The following is a 23,822-nucleotide window of genomic DNA, read 5'->3' on the forward strand; positions in this document are numbered from 1 at the left end:
CTTGTTCTTCAATGTATTTAAGTAAGTAAGAGTCAAGTCAACCTCAACTCCACTTGATTCCCCTTTTCTTTGTGCCAACTAGAAATACTGATACTGTGTTATTGACTTGCACACACATACACAAAACACAACATAAGCAGACACAAATAATCAGGTATAATTGGGTATATTATTTAAATCCTACACAGCATACATGTACAGTATGTGCTGCAGTGCATGGAGGATGATGTGTCAACATCAGTTGTTGCAGTTGTCATGACAGGACAAGTAGTAGTATTCCACTCATGATAAGTGCAGTCTGTATGCACAGACAGTCCACCAATGCCTCAGCCCTGCTTTAGTGGTCAGCCATAAGCCTATTGGGATCTTATATGACATGGTGATGGGCTTAGATGCCGCTGGTGATGGTGGCAGCTATTCTCTGTGCAAGAGTATTAGCGGTGCTAAAAGCAGTACGTAATACCATCAGGGCCAACTGTGTTATGAGGACGTGTTACTTTAACTGAGGGAAGAGGGCAGGGGATGAAGCAAAGGTTCACAGTGACGCTCTTTAGCTCCTCAGGAGTCAGTACATTCCCTTCCTAGTCATTTACGGACAACACAGCAGATGCACCTTTAGGTTTCTGGACATGTTTAGCAAGTTGAAGGGCCTCCTCAGTGGCCCACAGGTGCCACAAGCTTCTGGGACCACCAGTGTAGCTCCTAACCCGGCTCCAGACCCAGCTCCAAAACCTGCTCCACCTCCAGCTGCAGAAAAGGTAAAACATGCAATGGAATAAAATTCTTCTGTGATCCTCTTGCAAACTTCTGTTAGATATCATACTGTTCAGTATGTGCCAGTAACAGCAGCAGCAGCCAAGACTGAAACCAAAAAAAGAAAAAAAGAAATATTGCATCCAGCTTGTAATACAGCAAGTCTGGTTACATTTGTTTCTCCTAAGATCACTGCAGTGGCTTTTTATCTGTCCCTCTATCCATTTAACTGCTCAGTGCTTATGCCAACAAAGAATCAAATAAATTTGTTTCATTACAAGGACCTCATTGAAATCGCTCATTACCCGACAGGCACTTTTAAATTCATTTCATCTTGAACACAGCAGATTTTTAAAAGTGTCTATCAGGCATGGGAGTAATTTGTCAAATGCTAAATTCACTATGCTTTAAAAACGCTCTCTAAATTAAAGTGTCTCTCTAATGACTGGGCTTTGACTAATGAAGTCGACTATCTGACTTTGGGGAAAATGTTGATTTGTCGTGTAGGAGGAGAAGCCAGCCGATAAGGAGAATGAGGACAACAAAGTGGACAAACCGCAGGGTAAGTAATAATTCATTTTAGAGGCTGAAATGGCAGGTTTAGAAGATAAATTGCTGTATGTCATTGTTTGTTTAGCTTTATGTAAGATGGGCTGTCATCTCTCATTTTACAGAGGGTTCAGGAATATGTTGTAACCCTCTAAATTATATTTCTGTCCGTTAGTTTCGAGAACATACACTTACTACAATACACAAATATCACAGTTTCACTCATGTAACTTGATTATTTGATCACTCTTTTCTCGCTCGCTATGTCCAGATGCTCTGACTGTAAATATGTGTAGAAGCATTTTGGATCTTTATTCCTGTAATCCTTTTTCAAAACAAAATTTGCAGAGTATCGGGAAGCCGCAAATGGCTGCAATCAGCTTTTGGCACACTTGTAAGTCGGCGGTATTGATCAAGAAGAAAAATCAGATAGACAGAAGACAATAACGATGCACACAATGACAAAATTTGACTGTTGACAGCTGATCAATATGGAAAGTTCAGCTCTGAGCTTATTGTCAGTCCAAACATCAGTTTTCCAGGTTTCTGAGGTCTATAGGAAATGTAATTTTAGTGACTTGTTGATTATGTTGTTCATAGCTTAGATACCTTTCTTCTAGAGATTTTAGAATCAAGGACAATCACCCACTTTCACCCAAAAGAGCTGGTCATTCTCTTACTTAATGTATCAGAAAGTCAGGGAGAGAGCAAACCAAAACTCCTAACCAATCTTATGACTGCAGGACATGCCGTTATGGACATGTACGGATGAATCTGGACTTGTGGAAATTAATAGTTTCATCCATGACTTTGGTTCAATTTATGCACACTTTGTGTCCTTCTCGTCCACAGTATGTCTCAGTCATGTATTTAACCAGCGCAGCACAGATGCCAAAAAAGGATTTAAACAACTGTATTTTGCCTCACTGCTTTATATAGCCCTTTCTTGAACTGTGGTTTGGACTGTTAGCATTTTAACATACTGATACTGTAAAGCCACGTCAACTATACGCTGTAGAATCATCTGGAGGGCATTATTTTTCAAGGAACTTTGAAATCATAGCACTTTTCAAAAAACAAGTTACAAAGTGATTTCAAGTAAAATAAGGAGTAAAAAAGTTAAATAAAACATATAAATACATATAAACATATAAATTGAGATACAAAGGCTTTAAAAGGAGCAGTAAAATCTCTTAAAGTAAAATTTGTAAAAAGTAAAACTTGCAGGTAACTAGTGAAGGGCAGCAAGTATTGGTGTGATGTGGTTTCTTCTCTTAGAGCATGTCAACAGTGATGTGTATAACTTGTAGTCCTGGATGCTTCACCTACTGAGACCAGAATAAAGTGTATTACAATAATCATGTCTCCAGGAGATAAAATGTAACTGTGGTTGTCCACCTTTCTTAGAATCAACTCCAGCCCCGGCACCGGCCCCGGCTCCGGCCCCAGCCCCAGCCCCGGCCCCAGCCCCTGCCCCGGCCCCAGCCCCTGCTCCAGCTGCAGTTCCAGCTCCAGCCCCAGCAGCAGCCCCAGCAGCAGCCCCAGCCAACCCTGATCAAGCAGGAACTGAGGGGTAAGATATATACCTGTTTATTGTTTGTTTTGTAGAGTGATGATCAACAAGCATAATCAAATAATTTAGCACCAATCACAATGACATCGATACACCTTCATCAGCAAGTTTTTCTCTACCTGATTTGTTCTCAGCATTAAGAATATGGAACAGCATAAACATAAGCAATTAAAGAGACTAGATGTAGTGTTTTTATCCCTAGAGTATCTGCTCTGTCTCCACACTCAACATTAGCCTACCAAAACACACACCTGCCAAGACACTGACACCACCAACTAGTATCAAATTAATCAGCCAGTGGACACTAATTAATCAGACTCCCTGGCAAGATGGCAGAGAGAGACACAGAAAGCCGCATGTGAGATCTTAATCCCCTGGTGCAACATGCATATTAACAAGAGGATGACCTGAAAGTGGATTAAAAGCTTTTCAGCTTTTTAGATGTAAGAAGCTCACCAGGGCTGCTTCTGGCCCAGCAATAAAAGCCATGAGGGCGATAGGTAAAGACAGATACAGCTGATCCTCACAGTTATAAACACACTTGTCCAAATGAGGAGACTTGATGTGAATGTTTCATCAGTGAATAACAAGGGAGTGATTGTAAGAGCTGGGGGCTCTGTGTGGAGCACAATTAGAGATGCCTGCAACCAGATTGAATGATGTGTGGAATAAATAGCCTGTGAGTGTCAAGAGTTCAAAGGTTATGTTATTACACTGTACTCCACATGAGGGCTGATCTTTGGCATGATATAAAAGAATATTGCGTACCTCTGATGAACATAATGTAGTGTTCTATTATTTTTATTGATTACGAAAAAACCTTCATCGACTGACTAATTAACACCCGACTCTGCTGTTCGCCTGAGCTCTATGAAACTTTATAGCAACTTTCAGCTTATTATTTTTGTTTTACAGTGCAACTATTTTGGTTCAGTGTCATGGCTCTCATAGCATTGTTATTGGACGCAGCAGGCAGCTGTTTTTAGTGACAAAGCTTTAAAAACAGTTGATATGCTACTTGTCCAGCACCAAACGACACACAGAGTTGTTGACTACCTGATGAATATAGTTGTACATTTAGCAGCTAATCAGCCAAATATTTCCTTCAGGAGTTAGTGGAAATCAAAAGCAAAGGCTAAACAGAGAGTGAATATTGGACTTAAATCTGACCTGGTGGCCAGAAAAATAACTCAAAATGAATGCTAATGCTATGTGTCTACTGGATGTGTAAATAAATAGGAAACTGTTTGGTAGCCAGTTAACTATATCAACTTACAGGTTGATAATATGTCACAGCTTTGTTTTCACTATCCCCAAGTGGCTAATAAATCGGTTATTGCAGGTTTATACAAGACCAAGTGTCTATACAGCCACACTTGCAGCTTCGTTGAGACCAGGGTTGCCAGGTCTGTGTGACAAAACCAGGACAGTGGCCAATCAAAAGGAGCCCAAAAACCAACCCAATACCAGAACTCAAAATATGCCTCTGCCAAACCATATACACTGCTTTTAAAGTCCAACAGCATGGCTATCATGCCCAAATGTATTGTAATATCTACAAAGTAACACAATAAATATTAAGTGTGCCAGCATTAAAAGCAGTTTTCCAGAGTTGGAATTGAGAGGCGGGCGCTGGGCGGCGGAGAGCATTATAGCACCTTGTGTGTGTCTGTGTGTACGTGGGTGGTGCGTTGGCATGTGTGTATATGCTGATCTGGATCAGCATATACACGCAGTTGGTAGGATTTATGTATAAATAAATTATTTCATTTAAAACATTTCATTTTATTTATGGATATTATTCATGTAATTTGCATGCAAAATAGGTCTACCCAACTAGCAGACAAAATTCAACCTACGGCAACACTTCAAAAGTAGCCCAATTCTGCAGGAAAACCACAGACCTGGCAACCTTGGTTGAGACTTTACTTAGGCACAGCAGTGCTTTAATCCAAATGCTAACATGCTCACAGTGATGATGCTAACATGCTGAAATTCAACTGTTAATATTTACCATGGTCACATAGTTTAGCATATTTGTATGCTAACATTTGCTAGTAGCACTAAACATGTTTCCACTGAAGCTGACGGAAATGTCTTTAGTTATGCAGATGTTTGGTCATAAACCAAAGTTTTGGGCATGTTAAATTGCACCAGATGAAGAGTTTTGAAGATGCACATTTTGTGTTGATCTATCTAGTAAATGTTGAATCTTGAGATATTTCAACTGATAAGTGAAAATTTTGACCTGCTGGTTAACTATAGGTAGTTATTAAAATGTATCCTCTGTGCACCATGATATCAGTACCAAATAGTGGAGGTGGGGGATGGTGTGTTTGTGGTGGAGGGATGGGTAGGAAAGTGAGTGAGAGGAGGAAGCCCAACTCTTGGAGTGTTTGAATCAGTCTCCTCAACTGATGTGTGCTTAACCAGAACTGAGTTCACATCCTCACTGCTGTGCAGGAAATCTCCCACTTTGTGTCCAGCATTGTTCCAGCTCACTGTGATGCCTCCCTCATGATGCATGGAAAGAGTTTTTCTGATTCATGAGGGAGTGATAAAGAAACAGGCTGTATGCTTTTTGATTATTACAAGTATATTTTATTAGCTTTGATTTGAAGATCTTAAATTAAATATATTGTTTTTTTATGTCACCAGTTATGGTGCAGTGCTGATTGATTTGTAATGACACATATGAGTCCCTTTTCTGGCTCCTTTGAACCAGACGTGTTACTGAATTTTGTCCACTAGGAGGCGACATATGAACACAGATTCCTGTGTTTGTTGCACTGATTCTGGCTGTCAGCTGAGCCTTTCCACTTCAAATGACATTTCACAGTTTAAATGTCTTTATTTGACATTACAAATCACAATTACTGTACTAAGTCATGTGTGAATGGTAGTTCCTGTAGACTCATTTTATTTACATTTATTTTATTTACCATGTTATATTTTGCTCTAAAGTGTATCACGAGGAATTTTTCTAAGAAAGTCTTATCCAACATAAACACGAACATTGTAGTAAACTGTTCATTTTTTTCCTGACCTTTCTTTTCCTTGTTCAGACAGGAGGCGGCCTCACCTCTACCCATAGTCATCAACAAGTACTCAGATGCGCAGCTCAGAGCCATAGCCAAACAGATGAAAGAAAGACTGAACATCTACAAGGAGAAAGTGACTGATCCACACGCTTCATCTCCAGAGATCAGCCCTCCTGTCAGTGAGTACAAACACAGATTTATTGCGTTTCAGCTGTGTTATAAAGCATAATATTTGTGATATATGTGAATGTGAATATCTTGTTAATCATAAGTGACACAGTTTTCAAATTATGAGTATTTCCTGTAACATTGAGTCTTAATGTTGTCCTTTCAGCACCACTGCTGCGCAAAGACCACTACACAAAAGTCATCGAGGAGAGGAAAAGGCAAGCAGAGGAGGAGCGGATAAAGAAGGAGGAGGCTGACAAGAAGAAGAAAGAGGAGCAGGAGCAGAAAAAGAAGGAGGCCGAGCAGAAGAAAAAGGAGGAGGAAGAGAAAAAGAAAGCAGAGTGTAAAGATGAGAAGGAGGAGGAGAAGAAAGAGAAGGTTGACATAAAGGCCAAGTTTATTGCATTTTTCTGGTCTTTTGTTGACATTCTGCTGAAGCCAATAGAGGACAGCATGGACTCTGTGGTGGGGACGACCATCGACCCTTTCACAGGTAAACTCCTAAATCTTAAGACTATGGTTTAAGTTTAACAGGCACATTAAATTCCCATCATCCCCTCTCTCTGCAGACCGTCGCTACATCGCCTGGCTGAGCGTGGTGACTCTTGCCTTCAACTACAACACCTGGTTCGTCACAGCCCGTCTGTGTTTCCCGTATCACACTGAGAGCGCCATCCCTCTCTGGTTCGGACTGGACTTGCTGGCCGACGCCATTTACCTCATAGACAGCATCATCTTCCAGCCCCGCAAACAGTTTGTCAAAGGAGGAGACATCATAGTGAGTCTTGCATAATCCTTTTTTTGTGTGTGTGATCAGTTTTTATCAATATTTAAACATGATTATAGTGGTGAGGTTACAAGTTGATAGATCACAAATAAAGTAGATGAACATAATCACAAATGTCCATTCATTAATCAGCACAAAATTGCCATTCCATCTACAATCTATTAATCGCTTGGCAGCTGTAAGGCTAGCGACCCAGAGACGTCTCTGCTCAGCACAGAGTTCCAAGTTGGAGCTGTTATTAAGTAACGGGACTTCTGGCAAGTAAGAAATTGTTTTGGACAATATATATGGCATCTTTAAGCTTCTGAAACCCTCTTCCAGAACTCTGCAACCCTTGGGCACTCCCACACCATATGAAAAAACGTGCCCAATGCATTTTAGTGCATAGCAATGCAATGTGCAGGGAGTGAAATATGTTCTGTGTATGAAAAATGAGTCATAACCCTAACCGATAGAGGCTGTCACATGGAGACTGAAAACTTTTTTTTTTTTTTAATATTTTTTCTTTTTATTATTCTTTCAGAAAGACAGACAGTTGACAAAGAAGAACTACAGAGAATCAGAGAGATTTATGGTATGGTATTTGAGGGATTCTTTGAACTTTGAATTTTAGGATGATGTCATCTTAGTGACCTCATACACATGTCTCTTCTTAACAGGTAGACATGGTGTGCCTCCTACCTTTCGACTTCCTGTACTTCCAATTTGGATTCAAGTCCATTTTCAGAGCCAATCGTATGCTGAAGGTGAATTTACTCATGTGTTTCTCCTGTGTTGAGGAAAACATTTTAAAAAAACATGCTAAGGTGACTTTCTTTCTTGTCTGTTGCTGATTTGTTCATGCTTGTTCTCAAGGCAGATACGTTTTTCGAGTTCAGTGACCGTCTAGAAAGCATCATGGCCAAGGCTTACATCTGGAGGTAAGTTACAAGACATGTAGCAGCTGTAGTTAGCCATCACTGTTGTTATCATACATAATAATACAAAGCCAGGATGTGTTTGACTTATCATCGGGTCAAGACAGAAACTCATCTTATGAAATTGTCAGAGTAAAAACATAAGTAAGCTATTCCTGCAATTTAACAAACTCCTTAAACGTCAGATATCTCCCTTTTTAAATGGCATAACCTCTTTACTCATCCGTTAGAGTGATTCGCACCATCGGCTATCTCCTCTTCATGCTCCACATCAACGCCTGCTTCTACTATGTGGCTTCAGAATACCAGGGCATCGGCGAAACTAAATGGGTTTACTCCGGCCTGGGCAGTGCGTAAGTGTTATTACATTAACGCTTGTGTATAGCTAAATAGCATTCTTGTTTGTGTTTGCATATTGCACAGTTTTAAAGTATCATTAATGTGTAAAGTGAAGGTATAAAATCTTGCTCACCATTACTCTCGCTATAGCAATACTACTACCTTAATACTATTACCATACAGTTACCCAATAACTTACCATGTTTTAACTGTCAAAGTGTAGTCAAAATGAAAACTGATACTTTATATCGATTTATATCGATACAAGATAATCCACTCAGTATTGTCATTTCAATTAAGATTTGTTAAATAAAGCTCTATTTAATTATTTAAAAAATAACGTTTTTGAAAAGTTTAGTGCTTTATGAAAAAGTAATTGCTCTTTTGTTGATAAAAAAAAATAAATTGAGCTGTAAACAACCACACATGGCAAAATTTGACCAACATGAATTTCAGACATAACATAGAGCTTTTATCTGTCTTTATTTTGTCATTACGATGGCTGCTGCACTGAAACAGAGTTCCAGTCTTTTAAAAATCATCCCTTAAATATCTGAAGAAAATGCCCAAATTTAAAATCCATTGTATGTTCCATCTCTGCTGCTGCTGCAGTTACCTCAGCTGCTTCTTCTATGCGGAGAAATCCCTGCTGATGATCGCTGAGTTGCCAATTCCTGACACCATGTTCGGACAGATCTTTCAGATGACAAACTACCTTTTTGGGGCATTCTTTATGTCCGTCATGCTTGGCCAGGTAGTTTCTTTCTTTGTGATATTTTTAATCACTGTTTTATGTTTTCTTCATTATATTTTTTTTCTATTTTTTTTTTTGTCTTTTTTAATGGTGATTTGGTCGATCTGTTTTGGGATCTTTTTTTCCTTTTCTTTCTTTCCTTCTTTTCCTTTTTTTACCTTTTGACCAACTGTCATATACTTTCTATTTCTTTTGGGTTTTTATTTTTTAAATTTGGCAGCAAGACATCCAGGGAATCAAACTCGAAAAACAGGAGTAATAACAACTCAAAGCGTTCACTGAACTCTGGACTTCCGCACTCCCTACTAAACTCATGCGCACACATACTGTACTTATTCCCCTTTCCACAAAACAGGCCAGTGACATAAAGTATAGTTTATGACAACCCCTCTAATGCCCCCCACCCTCTCCACAGGTACCTGCGATGTTACTACTTTGCTGTCCGCAGTCTGATCAACATCGGGGGTCTTAACGAACCCCACACCGTCTTTGAGATTACCTTTCAGATGACTAACTTTTTCACGGGCGTCTTTGTGTTCTCCAGTTTGATTGGACAGGTAACATAGAGACTCGTTCTGCCCCCGTAGCATGAGTCACGGTCCCACCTTCCTCACTTCATCTGGAAACTTCATAGTCTTTTTAGTGTAGTGATGTAGAGATAGAACGAAACCTGTCCATTTAGGATTGATACTGCCGATCACTAGTCTCCATCATCCATCACTCCATATGTTGTTGTATTTTAATGGTTCCCTGTAAACGTCTTGACTGTCAAAAAGCTTGTCAAAGGTTCTAAATGTGGCATTTTAGCATCTGGAAGACATTAATCCTTCTTTTCTAATAGTTTTCCAAAGGTTTCCTTAGTTTGTGTATTTATTCTCACTGTCATCCTGCCTCAGATGAGAGATGTCATTGGTGCAGCCACAGCAGGGCAGACCTATTTCCGGACCTCCATGGACAACACTGTGGCCTACATGGTGACCAACCACATCCCCTCTTTGGTGCAGAACAGAGTCCGCACCTGGTACACCTACACCTGGGATGCTCAGGGCATGCTGGGTCAGTAGACACTGCATGCAGTGTGTCAGAAACTGTCAGAAAGCCTGGAGTTATAGGGAAACTTCAAATCTTCATGCACATGTCATCTTAAAAACAAGACATGGTTCTGCTTTCCCTTGTAGCTCCAGACTCATTTGACATCCAATTTAGACCTAGAACTAACTTTTCTGTTTTGTTTTAATGATTTCAGATGAGTCAGAGTTGCTGGATAAGATGCCTTTGGTGATGAGAACTGCCATTGCTGTGGACATCAACCTGGCAACTTTTCAGAAGATTGATCTTTTCAAGGTGCAGGCACACTGAAGCACATATAAACACAACAGACACAGTAAATCAAGCATATTCCATTGTATGTTAAATATATTTTTTTTCCCACAGGGCTGTGACCAGCAGATGTTGGTTGATATGTTACTGAGGCTTAAGTCTATTGTCTATCTACCAGGAGATTTTGTCGTCAAGAAAGTGAGTTATCTTATTGTCATCCTGGATTTTAAATGTTAATTTTAGTTGTTTGGCCAAAAATAATCCATCCCTCCAAAAACCCATCAGTGAAACCTTTGTGGAAATATCTGCTGCTTACTCTGTCAAATTGTGCCCATTTGTATTTGTCATTTTCTTGCTTTGTTTTCTCTGCAGGGTGACATCGGTAAAGAGATGTACATCATCAAGAGTGGAGCGGTGCAGGTGGTGGGAGGACCTGACAACAGTATTGTGTTTGTCACACTGAAGGCTGGCTGTGTGTTTGGAGAAATCAGGTAAGATAAAAGGTTATGCTTTCTAGCTGTCAGTCCACAACAATGTATTGCTTCTAATCAGTTTTTTTATTCTCAGTCTGTTGCAATCATCCAAAGATGGAGGAAACAGGCGTACAGCTAACGTCAAAGCTTACGGCTTCGCTAACCTCTTTGTCCTGGAGAAGAAAGACCTCTTTGACATCCTCGTCCACTACCCGGAGTCTCAGAAAGTGCTGGCCAGGAAAGGAAGGTGAGACAGAGGCCTGGCTGAAGACAACACTTTGTTTGGTTTTACAATAGTTTTGTCATCACTCACTCATACACAATACACAATAAAAAAACAGCATGTATCGTTATCATCACATACACTGACCAACAGCTTAAACCCCTAAAAGTTGTAAAAAGCTGTTTGTATTAATAGTGATAGCCTCAGCACTTATTGACAGTTGCAATTAAATCTTTTACGATCAGAGAGAATATTATAAAGTGGATCCACATCCTTACAGTCCTAACTATCTTTTTAGATCTGTCTTTTTTTTCAAATATTTGCTTATATATTAGACTAGATTGTGTTATTAGATTATTTACACACAATATTTTCTCCACTGTAGGGACAAAAGGAGATTTTTGATACAATTGCAACAGCTCAACAAAGCTTTAACTTACAAGTATACATACAGGCACTTTATCAGTGAGCATTTGTTCATATTGTGTGTAGGAAACTAATGAAGGCCAAGGGTCCAGCAGCAGTTAAAGTTGAAGAGGACAAGAAGAAAGGACTGGCGCTGTTCGGACCCAAACCTCCCACACCCAAACTGCTGCGTGCTGTCGGTGGAACTATTAACAAAAGAATGATTGACAAATTGAAGGTAACAACTCCTTTCTCTCAATTACTGTTTCTCACATATCTACATTTGATCATAGTAAAGTCATTGCAGTTGTGCTGACTGCTTAACATAATGTACTCTATTCTTTTTTTCCCCCCCAGAGTGCTGCTGGTGGCCGATGATTGTATGTTATTTTTATTTTATTTTATTTTTATAATAACTCCTTTTTGGGAGTGAATGTACAATTTTATTTTCAACCTCTTACTGCTCTTTTGTACTGAGCGTGTTTTGTTTTATGTTAAGATGTTGTTTGAGATGGATTATTGATAGATTTGGTTTGACATATCTGGAACTCTGCACAGACAAGGTTGACCACAGTGACCAGTTACATCTAAATTAGATGTAACTGGATGAAAAGAAAATTCAAAATTACAATTAAAACACCTTTAAAAAAACAAATCTATTACCCAACCTGGCTGAGACAACAAGTGGTGCTAAGCTAACAACAAAAACTTTATTCACATATGTATTTCCAAACTGTTGTGATGAGATGTGCTGTAAATGATTCCAGAGACTGTCTGTCAACCTCAGCTACTGCCCCTTGTGGATACTGCCTGTTGTATACTGAATATATATTTTTATAGTTTATAGTCTGTCTGCTTTTATTGGCTATATTTATTTATTTATTTAAGTTTGCCAATGCACATTAGTTGTAAAAGCAGACAGAGATTATCCACCATTATAACAATTTATAACAATCACTGAAAGTAATGCTGACTATATAATATTTGATTGATTTGATCTCCGCCTATATCTACTTAAATAAATAATATCCAGCTCACTTATAGTTGCATCCTGTCAGTTATATTCTGTCCTGTTTGTTTGTTGTGTATCTGTCTGTCAGTTTTGTGTTGGTACACTAGGAGTTAAGGACCAGACAGAGAGAGAGAGGTGCTAACTAATCCAGTTAGTCAGACAGTGACATTGCGAGGGGGTTAATTAACTAAGTGATTTGTGTGGTTGGAAACTCTACAGCCAGAAGTGACTGAAATAACCTCAGCACAGGCTAATTTTGTTAGCTAATTTAAACCGTGACTTACTATCATGTAATTCATATGTTATCACATAATTGATTATGTTATATTGAAAAATGCATTCAATTCTGTGTTGAATGTAGAGGTAAAGCAGAGAATAGACATTTATTTCAGTAAGATTAATGGCAAAAAGAGTAACCAGTTTGTAATAATAACAATAACTCTGATTATCAAACCTTCAGTACTGTGACTGGGTGTAATTATTATTAAGAAGACATGTTTGTATTCCATATCAACTATCGCCATTACTTATGTGCCAATAAATAAATGGTCCATGGTAAATTGCCACTTTGCTGGCAAGAAGACAGTTGTCTTGCGTGACACTGATTAGTGGCACTGATAGCTGATCTGTTGACTCTGGGAGAAAGAGCACTCCCCTTTACAGGGAATTAATGGGCCTTAGGAATAAATTACCGCAGTCTGTTGTTTGGATGTGAGACGTGGACTACTGTGGCTCATGGGATTCTTGTAAGGATTAGTGATCCATGGAAAAAGGGGTCTTCAGGAGGAGAAGTGGATGAGCAGGTCTGTTCGCTGTAGCCCACACACAACCGCACCATGTTCAGCAGGTTGAAAAGGTTGATAAAGGCGCCCGAGCCTCCCCCTGCTCCAGCCGCTGCCCCACCTTCTGCAGCAGCTCCACCAGCGAAGGTAAGGCCTTGACTACCATTATTACCTTTGAAAATTCAAGAAACTAGAATAGAAATGTATTTTTGAAAACATTTGTTTTACCTTGACATTTGTAAAATCAATGCATTTTACTTGCTAATTTTATAAAATTGTTAATATTTATCAGCTGCCCCCTGAACAGCTGTCTGGCAGTTTTCATACGTGCAAATATTAAATGAATCAGATTTTGTATTTTCTTCTTGTTTGTCACACACATGTTGTTTTAAGGTAAACAGTAAGAGCCTCTGAAGCAGCGTGGCACTGATAAAAACAGTTGTTGTTGTAGCTTCAGCAAAGAGGCTGGGCCTAGATGAGCAAAGTTAAGAAGGGAAAGACAAGAATTAATTGCCAGGGTCATTGTGTGAATTAGCAAATATCAAAACTGAAGCCTGGGTCTGGATTTGTTGTAGTAGCATTTTCAGCATTTTTAGATGCACTTCCAACAAAATAAGTCATACAACCGGGTCCTACTCTGTCTCATAATTTGTCTGTCTCATTTTCGTCTGTTCGCTACTTCGTTATTTTGTCTTTCCAGGAAGAAAAGCCTCCTGAAAAGAAGGATGAAAATGAACCGCCAAAGAAGGAGGATGAAAAGAAAGAAGAGGAAAAGAAAGAGGAGACAAATAAAGAGGAAGAAAAGAAAGAAGAGGAGAAAAAAGAAGAGGAGAAGAAGAAAGAGGAAGAACCCAAAAAGGAAGAGCCAAAGCCAGGTGAGAAGTCTTGCTTTATTTAGTCTTACTCCATCCATCCATGTTCAGTTTTATACTGATTATAATGTTACCGCATACTTGTTTTCCAGTAACGCCAGATTACGCTTAGTGTTATATGTACCTTCTTTACACAGACCTGTACAGACCAGGATTTGGTGTTATTTTCTATGCTCTATATTAGTTTTTGTGGAAGATTGTGTTGTATTGGACTCTCTTTATACACTTTGATTTTAAGTTTTGCTAAATGGAATGACATGGACATGAACTGAACCATACTGAGTGAACTCTTATTTACTGACTGGAAATGCAGCATCTTTCTTCATAAATATAATGCAGAAACTATCAACAACATACTGACATAAACGCATGATGCAAACATTCTTATGTAATGGCAAGTCTTGTGCAAGTCGGTGCACAGCAAAAATGTTGACACTCAAGTTTTATTACAGTGTGAAGAACACTATGCTGTAAATTACATGCATGGAGACTGATGTCATATTTTATCAGTCTGCAAAAATCAGATGAGGATCAATCTCTTTTTTTTTTACAACAACACTGATATATAATGCAGAAATGAGTGATTTCAAGTTATGAGGGAACTGTTAAGCAGTTGGTTCACTGTGTTGTTCTTTTTGTCTCGGGTATTAATAGCTGCTGATATTAGTATTAAATTTCATTTTTTAGAAACGGATTAAAATATCTTGCTATCATTTTCTTACAGCTCCAGCTCCTGCCCCTGCTCCAGCTGCTCCAGCTGCTCCAGCTGCAGCAGCAGGTGCTGATCCTGCTAATCCAGAGGGGGCTGAAGGGTAAGAACACATCATGCACCCAAAGAAATGACTGATCAGATGACAAACTAAAAGTCAGCATATAATATTATTTTTAGTACTGATGACTGAATTAATTTGCCATTCAACTGTCATCTTAAGCTTTCAAAACTCACTTTTTTTTGCTTTGCTTTGACTGTTCTCATGGGATTCATATTCAAAATTAGATTTCGGACATGAAAAGAAAGCATGAGCCCTTCCATAAAGTAAGCAGTAAAGTACCATTTTGGACATTAATTGAATGATAGTACAGTGTTCAACTCAAGCATTAACTGCTGTGGAGACCAGATGACAGATGGTCATCTGAAATTGTCGAGGTTGAGAAGTTGTAAAAAAGGCTTAAAAAGGAGCGCTGACATCTGTGCACAGATAAATGTGAGAGAAGAAGATATATTATCTCTGAGCTGAATGTTTATGTTGGATATCAGATGTATTTTTTCCTACTGATCTCACAGATCATACTTCAGTATGATTTTTTTTTAATCTGACTTGAGACCATCTTATCCAGAGAATGTTAGAAAATCAGGATTCTACACAGAGATTGGATAATCACAACAATTATCTTCTCTTGCCGTACAACAAATAATTCATAAATCAATAAAACCTTTCCATTATGTGTCATTGGACCTTGCATCTTGTTCAATAAGTGTTTGTTAGTCAGTGTTAGTGATGAGTTACTTTGTTTGCCTGTTTGAGTAAGAAGAAGATGACAGAGAATAATTGTTTATTACTGTTGATAAAAGAGACGATTGCTGGATTGGGAAAACCTGCACAATTTAACACCTAAATTTGAAGAATGTTTGTATTTTCAGCTGATATTGTTGGTACTGCATCAGGGCAGTGGTGGAAGAAGTACTGACATTTTTACTTAAGTAGCAATACCTCACTGAAAAAATCACTTATTATTACCTCTGAAATGCAGTGTAGAAGCAGTATAAAAATGCATAAATTGGAAATACTCAAATAAAGCACAAGTACTTCAAATTTGTACTTTGGTACAGTACTTGACAACACTCTGCACTCTAACAATCTTTCAGGTCTTTTGTGTTGCCTCCAGGCTGAGATCATATGAGATTAAATTCACTGAGGTCTGTTTGAGACAGGAAGAGGATGTTTTAAACATATATTTTAAGCATTTAAATCACCACTCAACATTATAGACGCATTAAGCAGTGCTGTTTCTATGTCTCTAGTCACTGTATTCAAAATACAAGTACTGTGATACTAGCTGAGACTGTAGTAGTGATTAAGAGCTACGCAAATAAACTTGACTTGGCTGAGAATACTTTGATCCTGCTTGAGGTTGAGCTCTGTCCATTTTAGGAACTCCTCATTAGTTTCTAGGAATCATCGTAGCGTACTACATCAGCTTCAGACAGCTTACATGGACAAGCTGTCATTTAACTTCAAATGATTTGACTTTAGGCACTGGGACTAGGGACTGTTGCTCCAGTCTGACATCCAAATGTCAACATCTTGTATTTACTTTCCAAACAGGATACATTAATCCTTTTCATGTTATTGTGCAGACTGACTCTATATAACTCCCCACATATTATTTTATCTTTCCTTACAATAAGACACAGTGACTGCACGCACTGCAGTAACAGCAGCCACAATAACACCGTGACTTGCAGCCTGTGACTCCTAAAGTAGGAAAGGAGATTAGGAGCTTAGCAGTATTTGTGACTGAGATAGAGACAGCATTCACATGCAAGTTGGAGAGTTGATATATTGTTTTTCTGATAATGATTTATATTATTTTTTTGCAAGACAGCTTCAGCTGAAACAGTCTTGTCTAAAAGAGAAAAAAAATGATCTTAATCATATTTTCTCTTAGAGGTTCAGTTAAAAGTGGAACAGAAATCCAACCTGTTTGTGGTCTCGCTGATGTTTGGCCTCTTAAAGAGGTGATGTAGGGTAGTGTGTCCGCCTGTTTTTTCTTCTACTACAGATGCTCAATAATCATAACATGAACTACACTGTCATACCTGATAATGTTATTGAGAATAGAATACTCATTAACTGAGAATGCTCTCTTCTGGTTTATAAAAAGGAAATTCTTATTTTAGCAAAGTAAACCTCCCTGAACTTTTTGTCCCTCTTCTCTTCTTTCCTTACAGCTCTTATTATCATTTTTATATTATTATATTTTATATTTAAATATTATTTCTCTCATTAGGACCCTTCTCTTCCCTCCCATATAATTCAGTGTCATCTTGTCTATGGTATTCCTTAATTCGTCTTTCTTTTTTGATTTGTATTCCTGTTTTCAGTGAAGAACGCCCTCCGACTCCACCTGTTGTCTACACCCGTTACACAGATGACTGCCTCAGATTTGTGATCAAGAAGTTAAAAGAGCGGACGCAGACGCTCAAAGAGAAAGTCAGCGACCCGTATGCTACTTCTCCAGAGATCACCCCACCTGTCAGTAAGTAATGGCGAAAACAACCCAATGCATACATACAGAAAACAAACCCACAAACAAGTGCCATTCAACAAATCATCATTCTGTTCTGTTCAGCGCCCATTCTGAGGAAGGAGGACTACATCAGATTGAAGGAGGAGGAGCGCATCGCAAAAGAGGAGGCGGATAAGAAGAAGGCAGAGGAGGCGGCCAAAAAGGCAGAGGAGAAGAAGAAAAAGGATGAGGAGAAGAGGCTGGAGGCAGAGAAGAAAGCTGAGGAGGAGAGGCTGGCAGAGGAGGCCAGGAAAAAAGCCAAGATCCTCCCGGACATCAACTGCTCCTGCTTCGAGGTCCTCCTTCTTCCCATAGAAGAGAAGATGGATACGATCCTGGGGACCACCATAGATCCTTTCACAGGTGGGTGAGCTCATTGCAGGCTAAGTAAGTAATGAGATGCATAAAAATACTGAAATCTGTGTGTTTGTCTCTGCAGATCGTCGGTACATAGGCTGGTTGACTTTCGTAGCGGTGGCATACAATTACAACGCTTGGTTTTGCTCTGCCCGACTGGCCTTCCCTTACCACAACCCCTTTATGAACCCCTTCTGGATAACTTGTGACATTCTTAGTGACGCAGTGAATGTTATTGACATTGTGGTTTGGCAGCCTCGGCTTCAGTTTGTCAAAGCCGGAGACATTATTGTAAGTCACAATATCATTATTGTATTTTGTGTTCCACACACATTCTGAATGTTATCACTGTATATAATTAACATAAATACTTCTATACTTTGCAGAAAGACAGAGTCTTGACTAAAGAACATTATCGGAAATCGCAGCGATTTAAGGTGAGAATGTAATATGACCAAATCAAATTACAGAATTAAACAAACTTGTTGTGAAACATAACCAAATTTCTTTTTTTCCTCTTTTTGTAGACTGATATGATCAGCATCATCCCCTTTGACCTTCTCTGCCTGTATTTTGGATTCTCTTCTATATTCCGACTCAACCGCTTCATCAGGGTAGGCAGGCAGCTGATTATTTTTAACTGAAGATGTAAATGAAGAAAAACAGAGATTTTTGTTTGTGTGACTTCATAGTTCCTGTTCAGTTTCTCCTCTTTTATTCCTTGTGTGTTCTAGATTGAGTCTTTCTTTGAGTTCAGTGATCGACTGGAGAGTATCATGGCAAAGGCCTACATCTGGAGGTAAATGCTTGTGGAGTAAATACAGGAGTAAAACAAGCCTCCATGGAGATTAACACTGATTTTATTGTATTCTTAGTACAAAGGCTAAATTTTTTTTTTTTTATTGTTAGGAATATGAGTGGGCTCTGTTGCTAAATTGTTTGGATTAAAGATTGGTTTTTGAACATCATCCATATTATGTTGAATTAATTATTATAAAATTTTCTTCACATTATACATCTTCTGCTGGTTTCATGGCAATATACAGTGTATAAAGTACCAGTCAAAAGTTTGGACACACTTTCTCAGTCAAGAGAATAGGAAGGTGTTGGAACTGCATTGGCTATTGATTCCCACATGGATCAGTGATATTTTATCTAATCTACCTCATCTATTATTGTCTTTTTCTATTGCTCTCTTTCTGATGCAGAGTGGCTCGCACCACAGGCTACCTGCTTTACATGCTGCATATCAATGCCTGTATATACTATAGTGCCTCAGTATACCAGGGTCTGGGAAAGACCTTATGGGTGTATAGTGGAAAGGGCTCAGCGTACGTACTTTTTACATTTGTCTTGTTTATGTTTGTGATATTTATGATTTAAGGGCCATTAGTGGCATTGTTAGAGTTCTCCATGGTGCTTTCACGCCGACATTCAGGCCAAGTGTCTCTGTCTCTCTCCGTGGTGCTGAAACACTGTGAGCCCATCCCTCTTTCAGCCTCTGTCCATGGTGCTGAAAATGTCATTTGGTCTCTCTATGGCTGCATCTGAAATCACTATTTTCACTAGTTTGCCATTTTATTAAAGTGTCCAAATTTAAGCTCTATACAGCACATCAAAAATTCACACAGTGGAATGAAAAAAGTAGCATCCATCGTATGTACACTGCTTCCCAATCCCACAATGCAACAAGTCACAATTTATAGATATGAAAATTCCAGTCATAATTACTATAGAGTAAATTACTGAGTATCCATTATATCAGGGGCAGTTGGAGTGATGCCAGATGCAGCCTATCTGTCTAGCTGGAGCACCTGTAAATGCCCTAACAACCACAAGCATCATTTAGTCATGCCCTTCCAACCACCCAGAATACCCTAGCAACCACCTACTGACACCCAAAAGATTGAGAAAGCAAGATTAATGTGGCAAACACCTAGCAATACCATACCAACCATTTAGCATCACCTCAGCAAAAACCTAATCTGATACAGCTTTATTTAAGAAGGAAATGTGTAAACTTTCTTCAGAAAATGTACCCTTTACCAGTGTTACACCATCACTGTTTTTATGTATTATGTACCCTTTAATGATTCCATATATTTCTCTAAATGCACTGTGACATTCCCCTGTCATATGGGTTGTATGTGTTATTGAAAAGAGCAAAACATAGCATGAAGGTACTATAGTGTCTTTTTATTAAAATGAAATAAAGATGCTTTGCTGCATGTTGTCTGTGTTTTTTCACTCTTTACTGTCCTTCCACAGGTACCTGCGTTGTTATTACTATGCTGTGCGCAGTCTGATCAACATCGGGGGTCTTTCAGAGCCTGTAACCATCTTTGAGATTTGCTTTCAGATGGCTAACTTTTTCATTGGTATCTTTGTGTTCTCCAGTTTGATTGGACAGGTAGGAGGATTCATAAATCTATCATGTGGCAAATGTTCGAGGATCTTAGACCAGTATATTTGTCCCTGTCATTCAGTGTGTTACTAAGTACTCTTATCTATTCTTAATGCACTTCTTATCAAAAGCTTTTCTCTGCAATTGTAGAACATATTTTAATTTAATTTCTTTTCAACACTCTCCCTTTCTTTCTTTCCTTCTTTCAGATGAGAGACGTCATAGGAGCAGCAACAGCAGGTGAGACATATTTCCGGGCAAATATGGATGAATGCGTTGCCTACATGAACACCTATACGATCCCCAGGCATGTCCAGAACAGAGTCCGGACCTGGTACAACTACACTTGGGCTGCTCAGGGCATGTTGGGTGAGTCTTTTCTTTCTTTCTTTATTAGGATTAGCACCAGCATTGCATTGGCTATTCTTCCTGGGGTCCACCACACATACAGTCATACACACTACACTATACATATACACTATAATCACATAAACACGAGAAACAAAACAGCTCATCTCATAGGATGAACAATCAAGTACCTATAGAAGAAAAACAAAATTGTCATCTGTTCAACAGGAAAACACTAGTTTACTAGTTTACAAACACACACAATTCAATTATGGTTCCTGAAATGTTTGGAGATACTATTTAACGATATTTTAAACCTATCTTTTGTATTTTTTTAACAATATGCACTGGCAATGAATTCCACCTGCTAATGGCTCTGTACATTACTGTTTTCTGTATCATATATGTTTTGCTTTAGGCAACATGAACCTTCTTTCTGTTGCATATTGATTTTGATAATTGTGTTGAACAAACTGAGAAAATAATCGTTCATATAATATCTTTGGTGCTCTTGTCACCAGTATACTTCTGATTAAACTTAACAAAGCATAGGTGGATCTCTGACTGACAGCCCAGTCTGTCATGTATGTCTATCTGTAAGAGCACTGTAAAGCACAACATGCAGATTTATTTTGAGCTACTTGTAATTTTTTTTTAATCTGTTTCATTGAAGCACTGGATCAAATCATGAAACACTAACCAATCTGTGACAGAACTAAAGCATTTAGAACTTGTCTGATGACATGTGGTGGCATAGCTTTTAAAACTTTACTCAGTCTCAGAGCACTTTATCCCAGAAACCTGATGAGACACTAAAACTCTACTCAAAACCAAACTGATGAAACTCTTTTAAGATTAGTTGATGCATAACGCAGGATACAGTACTACAGAAAACTGGAGAGGACATGTGTTGTGTTTACTATCTTCCTTTGTCTGTTTTTCTCATGATCACAATTTCGTTATCTTGACAGAACAAGCTGTGCTTTGTTGTGGTCACAAAATCACAAATCAAAGATCAGTAAATAGTAATACACACTGATTTTTTGTAGGGCCTCTTCAGGCTTCCATACTGCATTACTGCATTTAAATTAAGAATTCCTTTGAAAAAAAAAAAGGCAAACCTGTTGGTGGGATGACTGAATAATGATGAAGTATCATTTACATGCTGCCATGTTTCTCTTATCCTTGTTTCCTTGCATGCAAACACGTCACCTTCAGATGAGTCAGAGCTGCTGGACAAGTTGCCTCTGGTGATGAAAACGGCCATCGCTGTGGACATCAACCTGGCGACTTTCCAGAAGATTGCACTGTTTCAGGTGTCGTAACATTCACTGTGTTCTTGCATTAGAGCTGGGAAACCAGCCTGTGTCAGGACTGTTGACAAGAAGACAAACTAAACAATCAGCCCACAGTCATGAAATCATATGACATTGTTTTGAAAGTTTACCCTATTTTTCTGTCAAGACACATTGGCTGAGAAACAATGAATGTATTTGACTACTTAACCTAAATATGGAGTCAAACAGCATGATAATAACTGTAGCATACTGATATTGTTTCTTCCAGGGCTGTGACCAGCAGATGTTGGTGGACATGTTGCTGAGGCTCAAGTCTATTATCTTTCTACCAGGAGATTTTGTTGTGAAGAAAGTGAGTATTTGTGAGAGCGTGTCCGTCTCAGTGTGAAACAGTCGGATAAAAAGATTGTTAAACTATGGTGATGATCATGAAGTAAACAACCAACAAGGTTTTGTGATCTGAGTGTAATGCTGACCAGTGTTTCCATCTTGCGCTCTCCTCTGCAGGGTGACATCGGTAAAGAGATGTACATCATCAAGAGTGGAGCGGTGCAGGTGGTGGGAGGACCTGACAACAGTATTGTGTTTGTCACACTGAAGGCTGGCAGTGTATTTGGAGAAATCAGGTTAGTCTGCAGGAGCATTTACTAATCATGATGTACAGTACAGTGTAAAGGATAACACTTATTGGCATGATAATTATAATATATTTGCTTTGGTCAAATCTTGTGCCATCATATTTTTCTTATCTTAAAGCTAAATTACACCAAATTTTAACATTTACAAGTCTGTTTTAAGCAAGAGGGTGTAGTAAGAATAAATTGATTTGCAAGCTTAAAATGCTGTACCTTTGTTACAATATGGGCATATTAGCATGTTATAAAGATGCTACTTGTATCAAAGTATGAATAACCTACATCCTGCAAATTAACTTATGTTTTCTGAACAGTATCAACTTAACAAAAGCAGTGCATATCACAGGGCTGTTGAATTAAATTGTATTATATTGTGTGTTCGTTGTTTGTCCCATGCGTTTCCAAATTGTACGGAATGCCAACACCAACTTTTTTTGTTAGCTGAGTGTTCTACCCTTAATGACTAAAAAATTCATATCAAACCAATTCTGTGTTAACTGTCATGGACAAGTGGTTTATTTCTGCTTCCATCTCCCACAGTTTACTACAGTCTGCCAAAGACGGTGGGAACAGGCGCACAGCAAACGTTAGAGCACATGGCTTCGCTAACCTCTCTGTCCTGGAGAAGAAGGACTTGTTTGATATTCTCGTCCACTACCCAGAGTCTCAGAAAGTGTTGGCCAGGAAGGGAAGGTGAGTCATGTTCTAACTGCGCAACAGAAAGAAGAGTTTTGGTCAGATTTTCCTCAAGTATGCAAAGGATTTATTGTGATTATGGCTGTTTTAGTGAATTTTTTTAAAACATCAGTCAAATCCTTGTTATACTACTGTACATAAGATGCAGCTTGTTAAGGATTGTGTGTATATGTGTGATTGTAAAGGAAACTGATCAAAGCCAAAGGCCCTGCAGGTGCTAAAACAAACGAGGAAAAGCAGAAAGGACTCACCCTCTTTGGACCGAAACCACCAACACCAAAGCTGCTCAAACTCTTTGGCAATATGCGCAAGGTAAGTTTTCACACAGAGGCAACATTCTTCATAGAGAGATAGCTGCTGAGTAGCAGGTGGTCTGATTTAGCAGTAAACAATTTGAAGTAATTAAGTAAATACCTTTTCACTTTTTAGAAAATGTAGCATTGAACAGCTACAGTTTTAGAACATTAAATCTACCAGAAACACTGATGAGCCTCTAGTATAGTATTAACTTTGTGTCTTTTTTTTGGTCTTTTGTCCACAGAAAAATGCAGCAGAAAAGAAATGAGATATGTGATGCTTCTGAGCTTCAACATTTCACATCTGAATCACTTATGTTCCACTTTTCATTGGCTACTGAAAGGCTCACAAGGCAACAGATTCACAAGGAGAGTTGTGACATTGTTCACTTGTTGCAATTTCTAGTCCATTCCAACACCAAAGCTTTCAGATAAATGATGTGACAGTCTTTAGCACAAACATCTAACTGAAACCAATGAGATGTAATGAAAAGTTGCAGAAACTGAGTGGAAATGTAATTATAATCTA

The 23,822-nt window shown here is 38.7% G+C and overlaps 2 protein-coding genes across 3 annotated transcripts; both read left to right on the forward strand.

Annotated features, from left to right (window-relative positions):
• Positions 1-464: 464 nt before the first annotated feature.
• On the forward strand, positions 465-12,343 carry LOC137173040 (cyclic nucleotide-gated channel beta-3-like). 2 transcript variants are annotated; one of them, XM_067577722.1, is made up of 18 exons: positions 465-758; positions 1,261-1,315; positions 2,710-2,875; positions 5,941-6,095; positions 6,251-6,577; positions 6,654-6,862; positions 7,395-7,445; positions 7,531-7,617; positions 7,727-7,791; positions 8,019-8,141; positions 8,740-8,881; positions 9,778-9,937; positions 10,128-10,225; positions 10,316-10,399; positions 10,574-10,692; positions 10,769-10,921; positions 11,390-11,540; positions 11,660-12,343. In XM_067577722.1, exons 1-18 carry the CDS (start codon positions 630-632, stop codon positions 11,678-11,680), a joined length of 2,295 nt encoding a protein of 764 aa, XP_067433823.1. In that variant the 5' UTR covers positions 465-629; the 3' UTR covers positions 11,681-12,343. The 2 variants fall into 2 exon arrangements, with proteins under 2 accessions (XP_067433823.1, XP_067433822.1); XM_067577721.1 differs by lacking the exon at positions 8,740-8,881 and adding an exon at positions 9,297-9,438.
• Positions 12,344-12,976: 633 nt separating this feature from the next.
• cngb3.1 (cyclic nucleotide gated channel subunit beta 3, tandem duplicate 1) lies at positions 12,977-23,729 on the forward strand. The gene is made up of 18 exons (XM_067577723.1): positions 12,977-13,243; positions 13,797-13,971; positions 14,693-14,780; positions 17,075-17,229; positions 17,323-17,622; positions 17,699-17,907; positions 18,003-18,053; positions 18,144-18,230; positions 18,351-18,415; positions 18,825-18,947; positions 19,885-20,026; positions 20,230-20,389; positions 21,587-21,684; positions 21,935-22,018; positions 22,174-22,292; positions 22,842-22,994; positions 23,183-23,309; positions 23,539-23,729. The coding sequence occupies exons 1-18, from the start codon at positions 13,151-13,153 to the stop codon at positions 23,560-23,562; spliced, it is 2,253 nt and encodes a 750-aa protein (XP_067433824.1). The 5' UTR covers positions 12,977-13,150; the 3' UTR covers positions 23,563-23,729.
• Positions 23,730-23,822: the final 93 nt, after the last annotated feature.

Source organism: Thunnus thynnus, chromosome 21 (assembly GCF_963924715.1).
Source record: "Thunnus thynnus chromosome 21, fThuThy2.1, whole genome shotgun sequence".
Lineage (NCBI taxonomy): Eukaryota > Metazoa > Chordata > Actinopteri > Scombriformes > Scombridae > Thunnus > Thunnus thynnus.

Coding starts and splice junctions, on each gene's coding strand:
- LOC137173040 (XM_067577722.1), top strand. CDS start 630: ATGTTTAGCAAGTTGAAGGGCCTCCTCAGTGGCCCACAGGTGCCACAA. Junction 7,618..7,726: donor GAGCCAATCGTATGCTGAAG/GTGAATTTACTC, acceptor CTTGTTCTCAAG/GCAGATACGTTTTTCGAGTT. Junction 9,938..10,127: donor GGATGCTCAGGGCATGCTGG/GTCAGTAGACAC, acceptor TAATGATTTCAG/ATGAGTCAGAGTTGCTGGAT.
- cngb3.1 (XM_067577723.1), top strand. CDS start 13,151: ATGTTCAGCAGGTTGAAAAGGTTGATAAAGGCGCCCGAGCCTCCCCCT. Junction 17,623..17,698: donor CACCATAGATCCTTTCACAG/GTGGGTGAGCTC, acceptor TTGTCTCTGCAG/ATCGTCGGTACATAGGCTGG. Junction 20,390..21,586: donor GGCTGCTCAGGGCATGTTGG/GTGAGTCTTTTC, acceptor CGTCACCTTCAG/ATGAGTCAGAGCTGCTGGAC.